This window comes from Equus caballus, chromosome 17 (genome assembly GCF_041296265.1).
Source record: "Equus caballus isolate H_3958 breed thoroughbred chromosome 17, TB-T2T, whole genome shotgun sequence".
Classification (NCBI taxonomy): Eukaryota; Metazoa; Chordata; class Mammalia; order Perissodactyla; family Equidae; genus Equus; species Equus caballus.
In genome coordinates, this window is record NC_091700.1 from 27,208,346 (window position 1) to 27,232,030 (window position 23,685).

General features: G+C 43.0%; 1 protein-coding gene across 10 annotated transcripts in view; it reads right to left on the minus strand.

Moving 5' to 3' along the window:
* Positions 1-2,927: 2,927 nt before the first annotated feature.
* Positions 2,928-23,685, minus strand: part of HMGB1 (high mobility group box 1) — a 116,654-nt gene continuing 95,896 nt past the window's right edge. For 4 of the 10 annotated variants that reach the window (XM_070239222.1, XM_070239224.1, XM_070239223.1 and 1 more), the window contains exons 2-6: positions 12,061-12,118; positions 6,697-6,860; positions 6,329-6,474; positions 5,659-5,833; positions 3,961-4,594 (exon numbers count right to left, since the gene is read on the minus strand). In XM_070239222.1, coding sequence (XP_070095323.1) covers positions 4,418-4,594; positions 5,659-5,833; positions 6,329-6,474; positions 6,697-6,846 — 648 coding nt within the window. In that variant the 5' untranslated portion in view covers positions 6,847-6,860; positions 12,061-12,118 and the 3' untranslated portion in view covers positions 3,961-4,417. 10 annotated transcript variants of the gene reach the window in all.

The window sequence follows — 23,685 nt, forward strand, 5'->3', positions numbered from 1 at the left end:
ACAGATCCTCAGCATGCATTCCACTTTGCCAAATATCTTCTCCTAATGCCCGGAATCCTGCCCACACAATCCTTGACTACAATTTGTAGCCAAACTCACTTTTCCCAAACTGTTGGCTGCAGCTTCTGTAAAGATTGACACAAAATCTCTGCTAGAAAAAGTCCTCCCAGATCAAACTACCAGATACTTCTATTTAGGATGGAGGATGCCAAAATGGGAAGGAAGTTCCTCCTTTTCACACAATGGATTACTTAAATATTTAGTTATTGCACTAACTTTTTAGAGAGATACTTTGTTCAATAGTTTAATAATCAATAGTCAACTCAAGGGTCTTTCAGTTCTGATTCTGCCTTGTGTTTGGGTGGCTCTGAACAAACGACAATATTTCAGTATTTTAATTTCTCATCTTTTAAAAAGGGATAGTTATTTCATGGAGTCCAAGAATAACCAGTAAAACTCTGGATTCATCATAACTATCACTGTTAAAATGTTTCACAGTAAGTATAGCCTTTGGGGGAGCAATTTGTCAATATCTGCCAAAATTTTAAATGCACCTATCTTTTGACTCAGCAGTTCTACTTGGAGGTATCTAAAGACCTACACATGCCTAAGAGAAATATACACAGATATTAGAAATAGCAAAAAATAGGAAACAAGGTGAATATCAGTAGATGAATGATCAAATATATTATGGGGCATCATACTATAGAATGTCACTTGTATGTCTGAATTATGTGACTAAAAATAAGTACTTCATAAAAATTTACAAGGATCTCTTTAATTCTCTTGCACTGATTTTCTGACCATTACTGGCTTTCAGTCTCCACATGCTCCACTCTTGCCTACCATTCCTCATGCTTGTCACTTACAAGTCTGTCATAATTCCTCATGGGATTCCAGATCTGTATTACTACTTCCTCTTTTCCAATGGGTGACCAATAAATTCAGCTATAGAGAAGGTGCAAACCAATGGACATGCCTTAAGGCATAAGTGATTACACTTCCTCCTGGTAGGTGGGATCCATTTCAGATTGACTCACTGGAAGATGGGCGTTAGATATTCTGGAGGGTGGCATATTAAGTTATGCTTGTGTTGTTCCCTGTCGTGGTATATATTTCTGTGCCATGGTGTATCGTTAAAATTCCTAGAACAGAGCACCATTTTGCCTTACTGCTCCAGAGAGCAACTTGGCCCAGACCCAGGGAATTTCCCAAGTTATGGCAAGTGTTGGCACTGCGGTTCACATCTTTGCTATTAGAAGAGGATGAGAAAATGAACCAGCTTGCATCTTTTGTTGCATAGGTAGCCAAACCATTTTCTGGCTTTTGTGTAGTTTTAAAACACATTTCAAGAGACACTTGGAAGTGACAAAGCACAAATGAGAAAAATTTTAAATAACTTGCCACAATCCCTCCCTTATTAATAAAAACAGCCTAATTACTAGCCAATGGTTCACACTTGAGCAACAGCTAATTCCAAGATTTAAGCTGTATTTGATTTGTGCAAATTTGCAGTGATACCATTATATGCAGAGTGCCTGGCTAGTACTGAAGAAGAGCTATTTCAGGCCCTTTCAGATGGCGCCTTACCAGACCTAGATTTGAACTTTCATCATAGATTACGTGATGCAAGGGAGTTGGCCACACTTTTCATTCAAAAATCACTATTTTCTCTCCAGTGGTTTTCAATATAGGTAGATACTACCCTAACGTCTGAGTAATATTTACAATTCCCTAGGCAGTCATGGAAATATTTGTCAAATGGCTACTCTGTCACACAGGCACCTTTTTATCTTTATCATTTAATTCTTAGCCTGTGGTGCACAGGACACACACATGACTTCCTTTTTCACACTTCACTCTAAGAAAATTAATAAATATGGCAATTGACAACACCTTGATGGAAGATCATCAGAACAATTATAGCAACTAACCAGCAATAGCTCCCAACCTTTACCCAAAAGAAATTAGATTGTTTTCATCAGTATGATTTTATACCGATTTTTTAAATGCAGAAAATTTAATACTAAAATTTATACTGATTGTTTAATCTTTCCTTGATGTTAAGAAAATCTTTATACCATATAGTGCCATAACTGTTTGTAAACGGTTCCTATACATTAACTGAAAGTCATCTCCAAAATATTTGGCAAAAACAGTCATATCAAAGCTTTACACTGAGTTATCTAAATTGCCTCCCACTTCCGATTGCGTTTTGGACATCCAAGTTCCAGGGGATACTGTTGAAACACTAAACAGAACTGTTAGTTTTCTGATTGAAGAGAGTTTTTGTCCATTTCTTTCTGTCAAGATCTGAAACCAGGTAAGAGTTAACCCAAAAAAGCCTTGTTCCTATTCTCAACATCTTAAAAAAGTTGTCACGACACACCCACTGAAGTTAGAAAGAAGTTTCCCTGAGGCAGAATTCACTTTTAAATGGACCACTTACTAGCAACAGATGTCAAGGTTGGTTCTATAGTGATGGCAGATGCGTTCATGTAAATCAGAGATCCTAACTTCTTTCTCTTGACTGAAAACTTGCTAAGTTTTGACATAATTTCAGCCTTTCTATTGAGGTCCTCTCATTTGGCTCAGAAAACTTAATTCTTTTAGATTGATAGTCACTGTCCCTACTTTTTACTTACATGTACCTTGCTTTAAAAAACTTTCTTGTTTAACCTAATAGTCTGAAAGTAAAATTAGTTTTCCTCATTTTTATATATATAGCATCCTCTGAGAACACTTGAAATGTTTGAAAAAACCTGTTGTCAGCTCATTAACCTCAAGCATCAAGTATTTTTAAGGGGGAAAACCTCGCCAGCCCTTATATTTATTTAAACGGTATTGCTAAGAGGTATCACTGGAAACAAGATTAAAATACGTATATAACAGAATCTTAAAATCTTAAGTGAAAGCCATTTAACTAATTTTTAAAACCTCTGCAATTATTAGTTTATTAGTATCATCCAGGACTCAGATGTTCAGTATTCCTCCTGAAATTACATCAACAAATGCAAATGGAAAGAATCCAAGTCAAAATTATATAACAAAACAACACTCCATCACAAAAGCGTGTAAAATTACAAGAACGCTATTTTAAAACACTGGCACTTTAAGAGAACGATAATCTCAAAAACCACAAAAATTGCCAAATTGTTCCATATGATCCTAATGAATGAGCTTGTGTTTTGTAAAGAAAAATCAAATTCAAGTAAACTGGGTAATTCATACTGATAATGTCTTCTTCCCTCACGTCTATTTGATTTATAAAGGGACAAACCATAATATAGGAAAATATACCTGATTTTAAATGTGGCATATAATTTTACAAGTTGGCCCAATTAGTAAAAATACCTTTAATGGAGATTCTAGTTTTCTAAGCAATCCATATTTAGATACATAGAAGACATTTACAGCCAGCACTTTTTTTTCCCAGAGCCTTCACTGGGACAAACGTCAACGAAAAAAATATGGCAGCCTTGTATTTTAAGCTCACGCTTTTGGGGATACATTCTCAGGTCTTCTTTAACGTGGGAACTGCAAATATAACGGCCATTACATGGTAATGGGAGTTAAAGAATGTGGAGTCCTCATGTAAAGATTAGAACACACTTTTCTATTAGTCCTTCAAGGACAGACTTTCAAAATGTTTGATTCTAATAATGCCATGCTGTGAGTAGACTGGTTCTTCTTCACTTTGTAAATGTAACTGGGCTATGTGAAATTTGCTATCAACAGATCAAGGTTTTGGAGTTTCAGTTATGGATGAAAACGGTCTCAATTCAACTTTTATTACCCTCATCATGAGTACGCAGGGTGTGTAGACAAAAGCTTTTTATCAGCTAACTATATGAAAAGATAAACACTGTAATAATTCATGTGATCCAAAATGGGCAAAAGCAAAAGACTAGCTTCCCCTCAAGAAGAAAAATTTCAGACCTACGAAAAGGACAACAATACTAATAAAAAAAATTGTATTTACTTAGAAGCATTCAGAATGTCAACAAAACAGCTGCAACTTTTTTTTTTTGCAATTACAGAGTGGTATTCAGTTAACAGAACAACAATTATTTTGTATAAGCTGCATCAGAGACAACTGAAGATGAAAAAACTACCATCCCCATATATAACTAATTTGTGCTGTGCACCGACAAGGACCTGCTTTAAATTTCCATGCCAATTTACAACCCCCATACTGTACCAGGCAAGGTTAGTGGCTATTGAAAATACCACCAGGACAGGGCTATCTAAAGACACATTCGGTAGTGTGTTAACTATACAAAAAAAGACACTGTACAGTTTAAAAACAAATCTTACACAGCCTTACATTTCAATTTTTTTCTTTAAAAGGAGTGAGTTGTGTACAGGGGGGTTAAATGCTTTATAGACAAGAAAAAAAAACTGCGCTAGAACCAACTTATTCATCATCATCATCTTCTTCTTCATCTTCATCTTCTTCATCTTCCTCCTCCTCCTCATCCTCTTCGTCTTCCTCATCTTCCTCCTCTTCCTTCTTTTTCTTGCTTTTTTCAGCCTTGACAACTCCCTTTTTCGCTGCATCAGGTTTTCCTTTAGCTCGGTATGCAGCAATATCCTTCCAAAATAAGGGCAGGAAAGAGTGGTAGGAAAGACAAAACAGTTAAGTAAGGTGAGAAATAAAAGTAACACGGCAAAACTTTATGAAAAATCTAAGATCCCAGTTGCGCTAAAATATCACGTATCTGCAGACTCACTCCAACTCCAAAATAACCCGGACTTTGAGAAACATATATAAAAATACTATGAGCTAACTGCAATTAATAATCCATAACTCAAGGAGTGACATGGTCTAATATTTGCAATGTTATGCCTCACTGAAGTGCAATTATGTACCACATCCTAACTTTACTTTAAAACGAGAATGTAGAGACTTTGATTAAAGGGTAGACACTGCCACCTTCTGAATGCAAAAAAGCATTCTACAGGTTTATATTGTCAGACCCTAATCCATAGTAGGAAATTCTGTCTTAAGGGAAACAAAGGTAATTTGCCAGTAAGCATGCAATTAGGTTAAGAAATATCTAGAAATGGATACATTTCTCCAGAATGACTAAATAAACTAAAATTTAACTTTATTTACTATTTCAATTCAAAGTATAGGGGTTGTAGCTTTTTCTTTATCATATCAACTTATTGTGCAGATCAACAGATTTCTAACTTTCTAACTTAGTAAAGCTGGGTATTTTTGGTTATCAGAGCAAGGGAACAGAAATGTTTCAGGGTTTATTTATGAAGGATATAGTCTATATTACTTTGTCCAGCCTATTTTTCTATTGTGTGCCTGACCATTTAAAATAACTAATCATTTGACTCAAAGTAACAAAATTTTCATAAATTTGGAGATATTGAGGGATAACAACACCAGCTTAAATGTATGGCCTTCGCCTGAGTCAAATGTTGACAATTTATTTGATCTTCTATATTCTTGGAAAGATGAAGGACTTAAGGCTACAGCCAGTGGCATACTGAATGCAGCTGTTATACACTACAAACTGCATTACACCCCGACCTCTTAAAGAGATTCAGTGAGAAAATAGGAAATTAAGATGAGGTAGCAAGCATAACCATCTAACATCTGGCATATCCTATCATTACACCAAGCAAACCCATACTTCTTACCTTTTCGTATTTCTCCTTCAGCTTAGCAGCCTTCTTTTCATAAGGCTGCTTGTCATCTGCAGCAGTGTTATTCCACATCTCTCCCAGTTTCTTTGCAACATCACCAATGGATAGGCCAGGATGCTCTCCTTTGATTTTGGGGCGATACTCAGAACAAAACAAGAAAAAGGCCGAACTAAAAATAGAAATTTCATTTTAGAATTTTAAGTTAACTATCAAATGTGAACTGTATTACTATATAAGAGCTACCTTTATTTTCTACCATGCGCTGGACAGGGTGCAAATATTATAATACACTAAATAGCCTTCATAACCAAAACTTAATTTAACTTTTATTACAAGTTGAATATATACTACTACTGTTAGAACTCCAAAAAAATATTCTGCAAATTACTCTAAATATTTTACATAGATGATATTTCTCAAGAAATAAATCAAAATTACATTTTGGAGATACACTGGGTGAAGGAGGCGACCTGTCTAACTCAAAAACTCTAAGCTAAAACGCCCATCCAACAGGAATTTTACTTACAATACTTAAATATACCAACGTGAGCCACTATTAGCTAAGGAACTTTGATTATACGCTCCAAACCCACAAGGTGGCTTGCTGAATTTCTGATTCTACTGCAAAACACTTCTTAAAAATAAAAATAGACAAGGTACTTACGGAGGCCTCTTAGGTGCATTGGGATCCTTGAACTTCTTTTTTGTTTCCCCTTTAGGAGGGATATAAGTTTTCATTTCTCTTTCATAACGGGCCTTGTCCGCCTTTGCCATGTCTTCAAATTTTCCCTTCTCTTTAGCAGACATAGTCTACAAAAGAATTATTTGTAAGCTCAAGTTGATAACAAAATAAACAAAATTTTAATAAACTGTCCTCAAAAATATTAAAATGAATAAAACCAGCGTCCTTTGCTATTTAGTAGCCTGTTCCATCATCACTCACATTATGCAAATGGCCCCTAGGCCTTTAAAAAATCCTAATTTGGACTTAACTCTTTTATTACCTCTTTAGTCTGCCGTGAGCCCTCTTACCTTCCACCTCTCCGAGCACTTCTTAGAAAACTCTGAGAAGTTGACTGAAGCATCTGGGTGCTTCTTCTTGTGCTCCTCCCGGCAAGTTTGCACAAAGAATGCATATGATGACATTTTGCCTCTCGGCTTCTTAGGATCTCCTTTGCCCATGTTTAATTATTTTTCTAAAAAGACAAATAAAAGTGTTTACCGTTAGCAGTGAAATCGTGGCGTTTAAGAGCACTTTAACTTCCTGGGGAGCGAATGAAAACCGAGGGACTGGAGATTTAACACTGCGGTGACATTAACCTTCCCTAACACCAAACCAGAAAATGGCAGTGATGGCCAATTCCCAGGAGAGGCTATGCCAGGCAAAAAGCGGTCCCCCAGTGCGACCTGGGCACCGTGCAGACACAATGGTGCACTCCTACGGCGGTCGTTATCGGCCTGCCTCTGTCTTTTCCGAATGAACACCCAACTGGTCGTTTAAAAATTTTTTTAATGTGCAAAACCATTTTTAACCAACAAAACCAGAGGTCAGAAAACTACTGCTGCCGGTTCGCGGCTCTGCACTACGTAAGGAATGGACAGACAGGTAAGAGGCGCGAGCGGCCCCCACCCCCCCCGCGGCCCGGGCCTACACCGCCGCTCCTGCAAAGTTTTCCCAGCGATTACTTTACAAAGCTGCGCGGCGCGGCGGCCGGGCGGGGCCGGGGCGGGGGGCGGTGTGCGCGCGGCCGCCACGCCAGGCCGCTCCGTTTCCTATCGCTTTGGCCCCGAGACGTCTTTCGCTTCTGACTAAACACGTCCGGTCTGAAGTTTCTCCGAGTAAACAAGGATGAGGGACAAAAGCCACTCCTGCTCGCGGCCCGGCCCCCCCCGCCGGGGAGGGTTTTTTTTCAACCGCGAAAGTTGGGGCGCCGCGCGGGGCGGGCCCGCACCCCCCACCCCGAACTTCGGCGGCGGGGCCGAGGCGGCGGGCTGGGCCGCGGCCTCCGGGGCCGCCACGTGCGCCCGCCGCCGCCGCCGCCGCGCAGGCCCGCGGGCCGCCCCCATTTTGTCAGGCTCGGCGAGCAGCGGCCCGCTCGAAATGGGGGCTGGCTCCGCCCGCGGCCGCCGGGCCGGCGCACGGAATGGCCGCTGCGCGTCTTCCCCGCCTGCGCCGCCGCCGCCGCCGCGAGGGCGAGCGCGAGCGCGAACATGGCTCCTTCCCTTTGTGTGTGTGTGTGTGTGTGTGTGTGTGTGTGTGTGTGAGTGAGTGTGCGAGTGCGAGTGTGCGGGCGAGGGTGGCAGCGCCGCGGGCGGGTGCGCGCCGCGCTCTGGCGCACACACTCGGCCATGACGGCCGGGGGAGGGGCGGGGGGCGCGGGCCGGCCCTGCCTCCCCCGGCCGGGGAGGGGGCGCCCCGGGAGGCCGCGGCCGCCGGCCCCGTCTCCCTCCGCGGCCCGCGCGCCGGCCGCCCCCGCACGGGGGACGCGGGGCCGGGAAAGAGGAAAAAAAAAGTTGCCTCGGAACTGCTGCGCCCAGCTCCCCCGCCCGCGCCCGCCCGCCCGCCTTGTTTTCTCTCCAGCCAGCAGCGCCGGCCGAGTCAGCCATGTTCCAGCGAGCGCAGCGGCGCCGCTCCCCCCGCCGCCGGGCCGCCGCCGCCGCCGCCGCGCCCGGGCTCAGGCCGGCGGGCCCGGCCCCGCGCCGCCGCCCCCGGGCCCGCGCCGCCGCCCGCAGCGCCCGCCGCCCGCCCGCCCGCGCACGCCCGCCGCCGGCGCCCGGGCTCTGCGGCGGCCAATGCAGCCCGTGGAAGCGCCGCCGCCGCCGCCGCCCGCCCGCCGCCGCCGCCGGCCCCGCCGCCCCCCGCGCACGCCGGCCGCCCAACGCTCGGCCCGGGGGCCGAAAACACGTTAAAAAATTTTTTTAATTAAAAAAAATTTTTTTTGCGCTCGTCAGCGCGGACGCCGCCGGGGGTGGAAACTCGCGGGGCTGGGGGTTCGCGGCGCCTCAGGCAGCCCGGGGGCCGGGGTTCGGGCGCGGGGCAGGGCTCCCGGCGCCCGAGAAGAGGCTCGCTCCGTGCGCAGTTCCCCCCACGGTCCCCCCTCATTTGCCTTTGTGTGGATCCTGCCCCGCCGGCTCCCGGCCGCGGGGATCCGGCTCCCGCGCGGGGTGGGGAGCTGCCGGAGGCGCTCTCCCCGCCGCGGCGCTGCCCCACACTCACCCTCAGCGAGGCACAGAGTCGCCCAGTGCCCGTCCGGCTCTCACTTGCCCCGGCGCTGTCTCTATGGAGCTCAATGTACTGCAATGGCTGTGAGAGCGGGAGCCAGACGCAGCCTCCTCACTCTCTCCGCTCTGTAACATTACTCTCCAGCCAGCGCGGCTCCTATTGGCTACCGCCAACTCACGGGGCTCGCTCATTGGCCCGATACCTCCCATTGTCCTGACCAGAGCCCGTTTGCTATTGGCTGTCTCCGGGGACACGTCATCAAGGATTGAAACAGCGCGCAAATCTGAATGTGTGTGTATGCCGGGCAAAGAGGCTGAGGCGGGAGAGGCAGAGGCAGAGGCAGCAGCTGCTACGGGAAAGCAGAGCTCTATGGTGTATGTGTGCATGTGTCTAACCCAAGCCAGCCCCACACCGGAGCGGCCGCCGGGGCGAAAAGGGCCTGACTTTTCCACAAGTGTCTCCAACTCCTCAGGCAAAAGAGACACCCACAGGCCTCCCCCCCCCTTCTTACCCCAAACTCACTTCCAAAGCCGTTGAGATAAGAGGCCCCAGACTTTTAACAGACCTTCAAAAGTGAGAGCGACAGTATGAGATCTCGTCCCCCCGAAAACTGGGGACTCTGCTAGTGCAGGGGAGCGAAGACAGCCAAGATTCGAGCCCCTCAGCAGCATATGGTTGCAGTGCATTTTAGACCTCTGGAAAGGCAGGGCTTTTTCCATAAGAAAGGGACACGATCCAGTCAGCTGGTTTTAAAATACCCCTTTTCTGGGCTCAGGAGCCGGAACGTCAGGCTCGCTGAGCAGCTGAAATCTTGACTCACTGAACAGGCATTCAGTTTCACTCTTTTTCTTGGTTTGATCGAGTTTCACAGCATGTCTAGAACTTTTAATTTAAATACAAAGCACTGTCTTAACTTCCTGGAAATCAAATAATTCTTCCATGTAATTAAAGCACAGCGACTTCGTTTTGATATGGGGTACTCTAACAGGAAATGTTTGTGAGGGCCCGCTAGAATTAGCAAATTCATTAGAGACCACATTTTTAATTGTTTGGCTATTTTATTTGACTTGGTGTGGATTACTGTTATAATCAAACGAATCCTTGTGATGCTATCTTTCCCTCCCATCACACCACTTAGTGCATCCATGTAACTGCTCTAGGATTACAGGAGTTGTGGGTATATTGTTACCCGGAGGAGTAGATGGAGGCAGAGAGTGCACATGCCCAAATCCACAGGCTGTGGTTTCTCTAACCCACCAAGCTGGCTGGTATTAACAGACATACTTATTTGGTCTGTAAAGAAAACGTGCTAGGTATTATGGCCAGTTCTGAAGACTGTACAGTTATATCAGTCCTTTACGAAACTATTATCTATTCCTTCTTAGCCTGAGCAGACCACACCCCTATTCAGTTATAACAGACTTCCCCTTTTCTCACTGTCTAATGGTATGTTTATACACGTCTAAATCTACCAGCCAATGCCTCCAAATGTAACAGATGAAAGTTAAATCACTTTATTATGTTAATTTTATTGCTTATATCCTCTCTAAGCGTCCATAACCAAATGTATTTGTTCAAATGTATTAAGCTATTTGAGAATAGGCTTAGATAATCTTTCCTGACCTAAGATTTTAATGTTTATTCTTTTTTTAAAAAAAAATACATGATTTGTCTCAGGGATTATAGTCTCGGTGAAGGGACAATACGTGACACATGCACATGAAAAAGACTATAATATTAAAGACTATATAAACTAGTGTAGTGCACACTCATTGTTTAAAAAGCAAATATCTAAAGTTAACTTGTGTTACTTTCACACATATTTTCTCTACTCTCTACTAATCAATCAAATTTTATGCCTCATTCAAATCTAGATATTTATTTCAATCCTCTTTTATCTTCTCGATGCCTTATGAGATATTCATGAGAATAACTGACACTTTCAGTGGCATCCATGATTCAAAATTTGGCTATTATTTGAAGGTGGCACTATCAATATTTTCCAGGAGCAGTGCTGGATTTGCACTGGCCCAGCCACACATTTTTACCTGTTGTCTGTAGTAGCTTACTCCTGCCAGGGGAAGTTGATGGTCACAGAACATGAGCGCAATGGGCCCGCAGAGGTTTCTATTTCAGCAGGATGATGTTGTCAGTAATAGGCACTGGGTTTAAACCGACCTGGGTTCCAATCCCAGCTCTGCTACTTGCCAGCTGTCTGATCTTAGGCAAGTTTTTCAACCTCTGTGTTCTTCAATTCTCCCAGCTATAAAATGGAGGCTATCAGAGGGTTGCTGTAAAGATTAAACTTTTTTAAAGGTTTAAAATTATGTTATGCAGATCCCTTCAAACCCATGACTTAGAAAACCTCAAGTGCAGTTAACCTTGAGTCTTTCTTCATATTTTAATTTTAAATGAGGACAGCGGTTGCAAATCTAATTATGTTTTTTTTTTTTAAAAAAAAAAGAATCCTAGCCTCAAAAGTACTAATCTTCATCCAGTCTAGGGGTGGTGCTTTTATTTATTCCCGAGTGTAACAGAGGCCACGTCAGAGAGACTAGCATAAAAACTCCACTTACAGGCACAACATTTCTCCTATTTGTTTTCCCATGATATAGACAGGGAGGGACATAAATAAACCCGACAACTTCTAGCTCTAATCCTGCAACCTTGATGTTCACTTATTTATGCTATTAGATCCTTTCCTTCTTCAACATGAGTCATGGGCCACAAATTGGCATTTATTTTAGAGTTATTGTTTGTTGTATCCCAAATTACAAAGTTATCTGATTCAAAAAGCTTGAACACTCTCTCCCATGCCCAGTTTAGCCAGCTGAATTACAGATCTTCATTAATATAGTTAATTTAATATTAATATAATAGTTTATTTAATATTAATATAGTTTATTATATTTATTAATATAGCTTATGGATGAAGCATGCCTTGATCCCCTCTAGGATAGGAGAATTGCCTCTCTTCTGTGATCCCATAATATTCTGTACCTTAATTACTGTGCTCACAATTATAATTACCCAGGTATGCGTCCACTTGTCCCATTGCACTGCATCCCTTATCTTATCTTTGTATCCTAAGTACCTAGCAGGGTACCTGGCATATAGCAGGCACCAAATAAAGTTTGTTGAATAAATCAATTAATAGCTGAGAGAGTACTTACTGCAAATTATTGTTTTAATCTTCCTCTTCCATCTTTGGAGATAAGCATTTGGGTTTTTCTAAATCAGAAGGCAGGAAAATAGAATAATAAGTAATAAGTAAATGTTAGAATACTACGATTGAGGGTAGATGCCAAATGCACCTCATTGTTAAAACTTAAAAAGAGGAAGACGCAGTTTGGGGGCTGGAAGGGAGCTCTCATGTGGACAAACACATACTCACAGTTTTAGTATTTACCAGTTCCCAACTAGGCCAAGGCTATTTCTTGTTGGATAGAGTGAACTATGGCAAGCAAGTAAAAATTTATTACAGAAAACTGCAAGAATGTCTGCTCAAAGGTTGCTTCCAATGAGCTTTCGATTCCTAACTCTAATGTAAAAAGAAAAATACAAAACATAGACACGGGCTATAAGTCTTTGACTGGCTGAAGGATACTAATTCCTCCCCAATGCAAAGAATCCTAAAGTCAAGCTATGTGAATTCTCTTGTTGTCTCCTTTTCAAAAAGGGTCAATTTCTGAAAAGGAGTAGAAACAGTAAACCAAAATGTCTGAGGAGTTCAACCATACCAAGGATCATGCATACTTAAAACTGTTTTTTTTAGGGTGCTGAAAACAAAAGAGAGAGGAATTCAGGAAAAGTAAAGAGTAAAGGTTTGTGAACTCTGGACTACAAGCTACGACACTGAGCATGGCCCTCTGTTAGCCATGAGTCTGTGTTCAGCTTCCACAGCTCTTACTCAGAGCTAGTGATATCTTATCTAGCTTGAAAAGATGTTTCAGGACTAAATGGATAGGCACAAAGAAAGACCAGAGGTGGAGGGCAGAGAGGCAGCGTGACAGTTGTCAGTATGTGGAGAAAAGGAACCTCGTCCTGAGCTGCTTAAGTACTTCCTGCCTCAGCCTGTGTTTTCTGGCCGAAGGTAGCTTGCAGGTGGGGAAATCACTGGCTTCAGCTGTGGGCAGCACTGAAGGCCGAGGCAGAGAAAATGGAGCCAAAGCTAATTTATACCAACAATATCTCTACAATTGCAGTATTTCACTGGTGAATAAGGAAGAAATATCATACCTGTCCTTAATCAGATGCCTGTTCTCTGGTTAGTCAAAGAATGGTACATATGAAGAGGGCAAAGCTCATCAGCAAAAGTTTCTATAACACAATGATCTAAATTCAGAAAAGATCACCATTTTAGGCCTTGATCTCAGAACCTCATCAACAGACCAAATTCAGCTGTCCTATTAAAAGTGCCATAAACCTTAAGAATAAATGTCTCAGCACACTTATGAGGATGGCTATCATAAACAAGACAGACAATAGCAAGTATGAGTGAGGATGTGGAGAAACTGGAACCCTCCTCTGCTGTTGGCGGGAAGGGAAAACAGTGCAGCCACTCTGGAAAACAATCTGGAAATTCCTCCAAAGGTTAAACATGGAGTTACCACATGACCCTGCCATTCCACTCCTAGGCATGTGCCCAAGAGAAACAAAAGCACGTCCACACAAAAACTTGTACATGAATATTCATAGCAGCATTATTTGTAATAGTCAAAAAGTGGAAACCACCCAAATATCCATCAACTGATGACTGGATGAATAAAATGTGGTTTATCCTTACAAGTGAATACTATTTAGCAATAGAGAGAAATGAAGTACGGACACCTGCTACAACATGGATGAACCTTGAAAACATTATGCTAAGTGAAAGAAGCCAGACAGGAAAGGCCACATATTGCATGATTCCATTTAAATGAAATGTCCAGAATGGGGAAATTTATAAAGACGGAGGTTAGTGGTTGCCAGGGGTTGGGGATGGGGGAGTGACTGCTAACGGGCATGGGGTCTCTTTTAGGAGGATGAAAATGCTCTAAAATGAGATTATAGTAATGGTTGCCCAACCCTGTGAATATACCAAAACCACTCAATTGTATGTATATGAATTATATCTCAATAAAGCTGTTTTTTAAAAAATGAATAAATGTTTTACGAGTGGTTTTGGTTAACCGAACAAACGTGGAAAGGGGTGACAGAACGCTACCTACTTCCCAATTTTGCCCCATACTTTCCTGCTGCCGTGGTGTTTAACAATTTGTGACAATGATGGCCTTTCTCTTCACTAGGAGAAAATTTCGTCTACGGTTGGAGTTATAGATTCTGTACTTAAAGTATATTTTTTTGCTACAAAATAAGGTTCAAAGAGCACTTTCTAGGGGTACGTTGGGAGGTTTTTCTTGAGAGCCTGGGGTGACCGTAATAAATCAGCTGAGCCATGAAGGGTTACGTCAGTCAGTGCAAACTGCGGGCCTCTGGCCTTATCTGATGCACATTCGGCATCAGATGTTTCATTCGGCCAACCTAGTATTTTAAAAAGTTGGACATTTTTACATTAAAAAATCCAGATATTTGGCTCCTTTTGAAAAATCAGAGCTCTGAAACGCTCGGATCCCCATTTCAGCAGGGTGATGGTCCTGTGGAGTAAACAGTGGCTGCCTCCCTCAAACGGGGTCTGTGTCCCCTAGTCCCCACCACTCCCCAACCCTTGCACCTGATTTCTAACACGACTGCACGTGATTTTAACCCAATCGTGTTACCCGCCAGGCCCCTGTCGACATCTGAGTTTGCAAATCCTGAATCAGGTCCTTAGTATTTCATGTGACTACAAGCTGCGATTCTGAACTTTTCTTGATCAGAGATTCCTTTCATAGGAAACACTGATTATCCTCACACAGGACACAGAGTGGAAAACTCTGAACTAGAGGAGTCCCTCAGGTGAGAAACAACCATTTTTGGTGATATCATAGGTGGCATGTACTCTTGAAAGGAGGAGTAGAGAGTCTGGCTGTGCTGCAGAGGATGTCTCACAGCCCAGCCAAAAGCCTAGAAAATACGCTTTATTTATCATGGGTCTCCTATGTGTTGAGCACTACTCATAGATTATTTCATTTAACCCTCACAGTGATCCTACAGGCCAGGATGTTTATATCTCTTCGACGAATAATGCTAAGGAGGCTCAGAGAGATCTCTTAAGTTGTCCAAGGTCACACAGCTAGTGAGAGAGCAACAGTATTGACCCAGTTCTGATTCCAAAGCTAAAGTTTTCTCCACTTGGCCATATGACCTTCCAGTTACTAGCCTAGCTAATAAAATAAAAATGGTCACATTTTTCCCACCTACGTATACTTCACATACTCATGGGCATCCTGACGTGAGTTTACAGCCTTGTCTTTCAAGGTTTTTTAAAAGGACCCATACACTTTGCATATATAAAATTTGAACAAAGTTTCAGGAAACAATACCTACTATTATTGTGATGAAGTTTGAGTTTTTTTTAAATTTTAAATTTACTTCTGAACCCACCCATGGGTTTGCAAACCACTGGCCCGAGAGCTGTAGTAAAGAAGCCTCGTCTCCCCTTGAGGGTACCGTCAGCCCTCAGTGATGGGTGCAGGTGCTGCCAGCTGACTGGATGCGACTGAAGAGAGGAGCAGGCCGGGAGAGACGTCCAGCGTACAGGACCTGCAGCTAGAGCTCCCCGGCACACCCAGCAAAGCCGGTGCCAAGACTCTGGGACTGTCCCAAGCCCAGAGAAGGGCCCTGAAAGTATGAAAGCAGAGTGTCTTGCTCTGCCAGGGAGACCCAAGACAAAAATGGGCACTCCAGACCAGAGACCTCCAGGAAATGCAAAGATGATGACTGCAATCCCCAAGGCCTGGGAGAGAAATCCTGACCGACCTGATAAATATCTTCCTGACAGGGGTGAGGTTTCCCACCTGGGATCTGCCTCTAACAAAAGTCAGAGGCCAGAAGTGCAGGAGTCCATCTGCCAGTTGGGAGCTGGACTGGTTGGGAAGACCTCCCAAGGTACCAGGCTTTTTTGTCAAAAAAACATTCAGCGTCCAAAGTGGTTTGTGGGGTTAAACAGAAGGTGACTGCCAAGCCATACTTGTTCATGAAGGTGTGAATTTTAAAAAAATCAACAACAAAGAACTTATATGCTTTTTCTGAAAGGTTGTGGTTGATCCTTGTTCTAAAGTTTCTTTTTGACTTCCAAGAATGGAACTAAGGAAGTAGGAAGGCGATAGCACAATTTGCTATATTCTAATATATAAGTACTACAAGCAAATTGATATTCACGTTCAGAAACAGACTCTGCCTTGGAAACATTCATGGCATTTGACCAGTGGTTTTGCTTCTAGGAAATAGAAAATAATCAGAAATAAGTAAAAAGCGCAAAGGTATGGATAAGAATATTAACTGCAGCATTATCTACAATGTGGAAACAACCTAGATGTCCAACGAGAGGAGCTTGGTTAAATAAATTTTGGTCCATCATGATGGATTACTATTATGCCACCATCAAATTGTTATGAATATTCAATTTAATGCTATGTAAAAAGTATTCATAATCTCTTATCATGAGAAGACTATTTTCAAAAAGACCCTTGGTTTGAAAAAAAGTGTGTACGTGAATCCAAAAAAGACTGGAAAGATATACTAAAACATATGTATAGTGTTTAATTCTGCTAAAAGGTCATCTTTGTTTTCTCCTTATGCTCTTCAATATTTCCCAAGTTTTCTAAAATTTATATTATTTCTATAATTGGAAACAAAAAACTGCAACTTTATAAGAGAAGAAATTTGCTAATAGAAAACTCAAAGATTCAGATAATTTTTAAAAATTCAGACCTCATTACTTTAGAAACTCTTTCCTGTGAGGAAATACACAACAAATATAAAAATCATTCATATTTACCAGAGCCCTAAAGTAAAGGTGTCTCCATCGTTATCAAAAGGTGATCACCCTGGTAACACAAATCCGAATCAGGTGATGGTTGGGAGGAAGGGTCAGCGTCTACCTGAGAGCTCTCTTCGCCTCTCCTCACTGCCCATGTGTCTTCTTTAAGGGCTTCCTTCTTTCCCGATAATTCGCTTCTGACGATCTCTGCTGCTCCTCTCTCTTAGAGACCTGGGTGACCGACTCCTGGGGAGTTTTAACCTCCATTTCTTCTAAATGGCCCTAAGTTTCCCTTCCAGCCTTCGGCTCCATCATGGACCCCACCGCTACCTGTTTCTCAAGCTCACCGGTTTGCTCGCTAAAGCACACCTCTTCCCGATTCCCCTGCGCGCAGACTTGCCACACGGGCTCCAGTTCCAGGAGGCTGTGACTCCCCCTCTTCCTCTTCCTTCATGTCAAATTCTATAACCCTATGTCACAATACTTTTGAATCGTTTCCTTTTTCTTTTTATCATTTCGATTGCCACCGACTCTAGTTCTGGCATTTATTATTTTGTGGTTAAGAATGGAGGCTTCGGAACCAGACACCCCTAGGTTAAAATCCTGGCCTGGGTACTAACTAGCTGCATCACCTTGGGCAAAGTGAATTAACCTCTCTGAGCCTCAGCTGCTTTGAAGGGGAGTTGTGAGTTTACATTAGCTCATATACATAAAGAGCTGAGCCTAGTATATAAATACTTAGAACATGGTAAATGATCAACAAATGTTGGCTGTTTATTTTAGTTTATTTAAAAAACTGGTATTATTAGTATTTTCCTAATGCATAAAATTCCACTGCTTAAAAACTTTCCATTTAATTACAACATTTTCTTCCAAATTAACTACAAAATCCTCACCTGGCCTTCGAGGCCTTCCCTAACAAGGCAGTATTTCTCTCTCGCTTTCCCTCCCTCTGCTCTCCTAATTTCCAATCAAACTGGACCTTGTCCTTTCCTACCTTCCAGCTTCTGGTCACGCTGTTTTTTTTGCTTCTAGTGTCCTTCCCCCACCTCTGCTGCTAAACTCCATCTGTGCTTTAAAACCCTCCCACTGTTTATAATTTTCAGCTTGATGAGCTTTCATTTTCGAACTGTCGCTTTTGGTTATACCTTTCTAAAAGCTTTTATAGTGTTATAAATATAACAATAATATATTATTATAGATTTTATAAGCTATATAAATATATTACAGATTGTGTTGTCTTACTCCTCTGTCTCTCCAGCACTCTTTGCCCATCACGGGTACTCAGCAAATGTTAGCTCGCAGGAAAGGTGATGTTCGATTATCTGTCCACACCGATCACATTGTTGATACTCAGGTTTGTTTTCCATGAATGTGATGCAGATTGACCCTGCGCTAACATCTGTTGCCAAACTTCCTCTTTTTTTCTCCCCAAAGCCCCAGTACACAGTTGTATATCCTAGTTGCAAGTCCTTCCAGTTCTTCTAGTCACAGGACGGCTTGATGAGTGGTGGGTAGGTCTGCGTCCAGGATCCGAACCTGCGAACCCTGGGCCACCAGAGCGGAGGGCATGAACTTCACCACCACGCTACTGGGCCAGCCCCAATACTCAGTTTTAATAAACTATGTCTAGAATTCCCTTCCCTTCATAGATTAAACTACGTTCTGGTATGCTGACTTCAGGGACACGGAGGAAAACATATTGTCATTTTTGTTGGTCAAAATCAGTTGATACTGGCAACTTCGTGTGCTCCAATTCTATTTAGGTTGCCCCATTCCTGATGATTGGGGGCAATATTTTTATAAACTGCTGTTTTAGCAGGTTTTCTTTTTTGCTTTTCACTGTGTGAGGTGGTGTTATAGTTTATAAGCTTGTAAATATATTTATATTTTAATTGATGTATCTTATTAAAAATCTTTAAAGTCAAAATAATACCAGGTTTCTAAATGGTTGCATTTGTGTAGCAACAAAGATGCTTTTTGAGGTTAACATTTTTTTTCTGCCTATGACCAGATATCACAAAAGTTCATAAACGCCCCCCAAGTGTTATTGTGCATCTTGTGTAGAAAGTTCACTTTGACACCAAAATGTGTGCTCATTGCATTCAACAAATTTAATGTAGGTTTTCAATTTGGATAAAACCAGTGCATGAAATGACTCCAGATTTGATGGGAGCAGTGTGGGTGGATTCCCTGCGTGAAGCTCGGAGTGGTAGGGCAAGGCCGACCTGCAAGGCCCTGTGAGGACGCAGGCCCTGTGAGGACAACTGCCCTGTATTTTGGTCACTCCCACCCACTGCTATAGTTCCTAGAACCGTCACTCTCCCCCTCCCTCCACCCTTCTCTCTCAACAATGGTTCCTGCTTTACAAACACAATGCTTAAAGCACCTAGTTCCTGGGATTTATGCTTGCCAAGTGGCTTTGGGGAACAAGTTTTTCTCAAGCCCAGGCATCAAAAGACACTTATTTCAACACTTCAGGGAAAAACAGTAACTAAGGAAATCAATAATCTCATACCAAGCAGAGGGATGGATTTGTGTGAGGCAATCTCTATGGTTTCCTGTCTACCTTTTAAAAGAGGTGTAATATTAGTCTGTTGAATATCTTTCCTTTGTCTTTTCTTACCTTACCTAAAGAAATGTAAACTTTCAGCAGGTAAAAACTATATCTTGACCTAAGTATTATATGGTGACAAGTTGTCTTCAAAAGCTACATGTCTATTAATGACAATTAGGAGACTCAAAGCACATTTTTATGTGGCTATAAATTCTTCAATGGCTAAAGTCAAACTTCTCATCTTTTTCAAAGGGATTTTTTTTTTTTGATGGAGCAAAAGAATACAAATGAGATTAGGGGAGGGACTGCTAGAGCAACAGAAGAAAAGAATGCCAAGAAGGGGACGGGGGAAGGCTGCAGAAGGAGAAACCAGTGCCAAACAGTGTTCCTCTCAAAAATGTTCCCTGAATCTACCCAACATCTAAGAGAGGTGGCCCGAGGGAGTTTGTGAGCCCTAGATGCAAGGGTTAGATGCTATCTATATCCAGAAAGAGTAATAAGAAAGAATTCATATGCATATCTCCAAAAGCTGAAAGAGTTGGAGAGGACAGGGCTCAAGGCGGAAGAACTACATTTTTCTAAAGTGAGCTGCCAATCACATCACAGCTTAGGGCTCCGGATTCAAGGACAAAGACTGCTGGAGCAAAGTCAGTCTGTGAAGGAAAGGAAGCTTCTGTCTTACTCACTAGCCGATATTCCAGCTCAATTAAAGTATTCCTCGTCTTAAATGTGCTACCATAGACACACATCATTGTCACAAGCTGTTGTTTAACGTGTGTGGTTGAGAAAGAACTGATGTTAGACACTTAACGGAGCTCTTTCAGGCAAAACTTTCACTTAGGGAAAATTCCTAAATTTAATTCCTACCCCTTCCCGTTTCTCTCTTCTCTCCCTTTCTCTTTTCTCTTCCCTTCGCTCCCTTTTCTAAGAAATAGCAACAAAACCCCCCAGCTATTAGCAAGATGGTAAAGGGCAGTGCAGTGCAGAGCTTCCTTTACCAGAGTGAGAAGACAGTGTCGTTCAGGCTGTGAGTGTCCACGGATGGGGGCTGGGCACGGGCAGAAACTCATATTTATTGGTCATTTGCCATCAGCTAGGCACCATCAATGCTTTATCTCGTTACAACTCTCCCAACAAGTCCTTCAGGTGGGTGTTACTTTCCTTAGAGATGAGGAAATTAAGCCTGCTCACGCCTACCCAGCTAGTCCCTCTGGCTCCAAAGCCCAAGCCCTTTACATGATACCCTGCATGGACATCTCTTGTATTCTCTGCTTTGGCACTAAAACCCAACAGTCACAAAAAGATCCCTTCCAAAGGTAGCAAAATGACAGTTGTAGCAACAACGGTGCAGCACTGCCTCTTTCTAGGGTCTATGTGGGAAATGAGGAAACCGCTGTTCTTTACCATTTATTGAGGAGAAATCAGAATGCAACGCATGACAGGTCAGAGAATCTAGCCAAGGGGTAGAGCTCCAGTGCTCCTTACCCGAAGGTGAGTGCACCAGGTAGGCACAGAAGACTCACTTCATTCTTAGGCTAGTCCCTCATCATCCTGAGTCCATCAGGACTTGGAAACTTGGCACTGCTCTAAGGTGGCCATGAGAATCAACCTTTATTCACCTTTGCACTCACCATTAAAACCTTCTCGTGCTGCTCTCTAGCCCAGCTGCCTGGCCCGGAAACCTAAGCCTCATCATTGATTTCTCCCTTTCCGTAACTCCCCACAACCAACAAATCATTGAGTCCTGTGGACTCTACCTCTTTAATTTATGTCACTGATCTACCCACTTCCCTCCATTTCGAAGGCCACCATCTTTGTTGCTCCTGCTTAGTCTACTCCAACTGTTTCTATCTAATGTCCCAGGGCCTTAGCCTTAGCAAACTCCAAGCGACTTTTCTAAAGTAAATATGACAATCTGACGGTGATAGTCCCCTCCTTTAAAAATTCCTCTATGATTTCCCACTGGCTTGAAGCGAATGATCAAACTCCTTAGCAGAGCATCCTAGGCCATTCATGGTCAGCATCTGCTTATCTCTCCAGCCCCATCCTCCAAGCTCCCACCATCTTGAACCCTTGAGAGGTCCTGGAACATATATGCTTCCTCAGGCACTCGCCATTCCTTCAGTCAGGATAATCCCTCACCTATCCAACTTCTGCTTGTCTTTCAGCTTAGAAATGACCACTTGGAGAAGCCTCCCTTGACCACTCCATTCTGAGCCCAGCCCTGGGTGTGGTGCTCCCCTCAATGCTCCCACAGAACCGAGTCCACTCCTCTCTTGGCATTCTCACCCAGTCCTGCAAGTGCCTTCTAGTCTGTCAACCCCTCAAGGGCAGGACATGCTTTATTCACCACTTTTCTCAGCACCTAGCCTAGTGCCTGGCCAAGAGGAACCACTCAATTCATGAGTAAATGCTTAAACATCAACAAGTGGAGAAAGTAGTGAAGACATGTGAGTCGAATCATGACTTTGCTACCAACTACTGTATAACCTGCTACTAAAATTTACGGCAAAACAAAATGCTAAGTTTTCCTGTCCTTCAAGTAGGATCTTCACCTCATTCACCTCGTTCCTCACTCACCCCCCCCCCCCCCACCGCGGCCCCCACCAACTACTACTCTCTTCCAGGGATCAGGATGAGTATGGGAGTTTATTGTTTTGTTCTAACATAAAAAAAAAAAAAAATGACATGGAAGTGGAAATATACAGCGTAGTTCTTCAATTCTGTAGATGACTCTTCTTCCAGGTGATGAAGAGCCAAGGGCATAAACAGCCAAAGGAGCTCTTAAAGTTCTGCGAATGCACAAAAAGTGGGAGAAAAAGGCTCTGTGCATGTGCAAACGTGGGAGATAGGTACCCATGGGGCAGAGAGTAACGTATTTGGGGGAAAAGATTTCAAATGTACTTAAAAGATGGACTCTGAACTCCTATTTATAACACAGGAAAGGCATCTTGAGAGACAGTGTGGGCAGCCCCCAAAAGGCACCAACTCAGAGTGCTGCTACTGTCACAGAGCCACCAGACCGTGGGGTATCATGAGGAAACAAACAGAAAACCTCATTATCCTGCCTTGAGTACATACTACTTTCTCCAGAGCTGGGGTCTCTCTAGAGATGGGCAACAAAAATAGTCAAGAGCATTTTGAGACTTTCTAATTAAAAGTAGATTTATAAAGAGAAAATAAGGGGCTGGATCAGTGGTGCGGCAGTTAAGTTCGCACATTCCGCTTTGGTGGCCTGGGGTCTGGCGGTTCGGATCTCGGGTGCAGACCTATGCACTGCTTGTCGGGTCATGCTGTGGCAGGTGTCCCACATGTAGAGTGGAGGAAGATGGGCACGGATGTTAGCTCAGGGCCAATCTTCCTCAGCAAGAAGAGGAGGATTGGCAGCAGATGTTAGCTTCAGGCCTAATCTTCCTCAAAAAAAAAAAAAAAAGAGAAAAAAAGACAGAAGATCTACCATCAGTAAAGCTGAAGAAAAGGGAGTATGATGAAGTTACTTCAGCCACGGAAAGCACAGATGGGAGAAACCTACAAGGCTAGAAATACTGGTATTCCTTAAAGTTTGGCCAAAGTAATTTAGGGACAATTGTGAGGAAAATACTATCTTACATAGTGCTTTAAATACTGTTTGCAGTTTATTATACTACTAAGTAGTGGTTTAAAGAAGATTCATGAAGTTTTAGAACCCAGTTATAATCAAATCCAGCTCCCCCCCTCCATGTTTCAGGCGAAGGAACTAGGCCCAGAGAAGGTAAATGCCTTGCCCTGGGCCACACATCACCTTATGGCAGAGGTACAGATTGAATCCATGACTCCCGACTCCTGGCCTAATTAATGCTCTTTCCTTTAGATTATTTAATATAAAATACTTTGACAGATGATTGAAGCCCAAAACAGAGAAGTTGGAGACAAGGCCAGATAAATAATGTTAAGGAAAGCCAGAATGTTGTGTGGAGTAACCCTAAAAGTTTGAGGCTGACGTGGTAGAGAGCAACAACGTTTTCTCATAGAATAGCCCTTTGGGCCACTGTTAGAGGCAGGAGACACCTATTCTCTGGACTCGAATGATCTACAAGGGCAGTGCATCGGCTGGTTCACTTTGCTGCATTCCCATCAACAGTGGATGACCAAGCCAATTCCAGCCACTCTAGGAATGTTGAGGTCGATGGAATTCTACCAACACTTGCGGGGTGGGGAGGGGAGACAGCTGCCAATGGAAGTGGTATGGAGGATGGGAGGGCCATCTATCCCAGAAAATTCTACTGCTGCTTCTGCCTGGAGTCTGGTAGTCAGAATGCTTAGTCCCCAGGAAGACTGGGAGTGGGAAATATCTTAAGT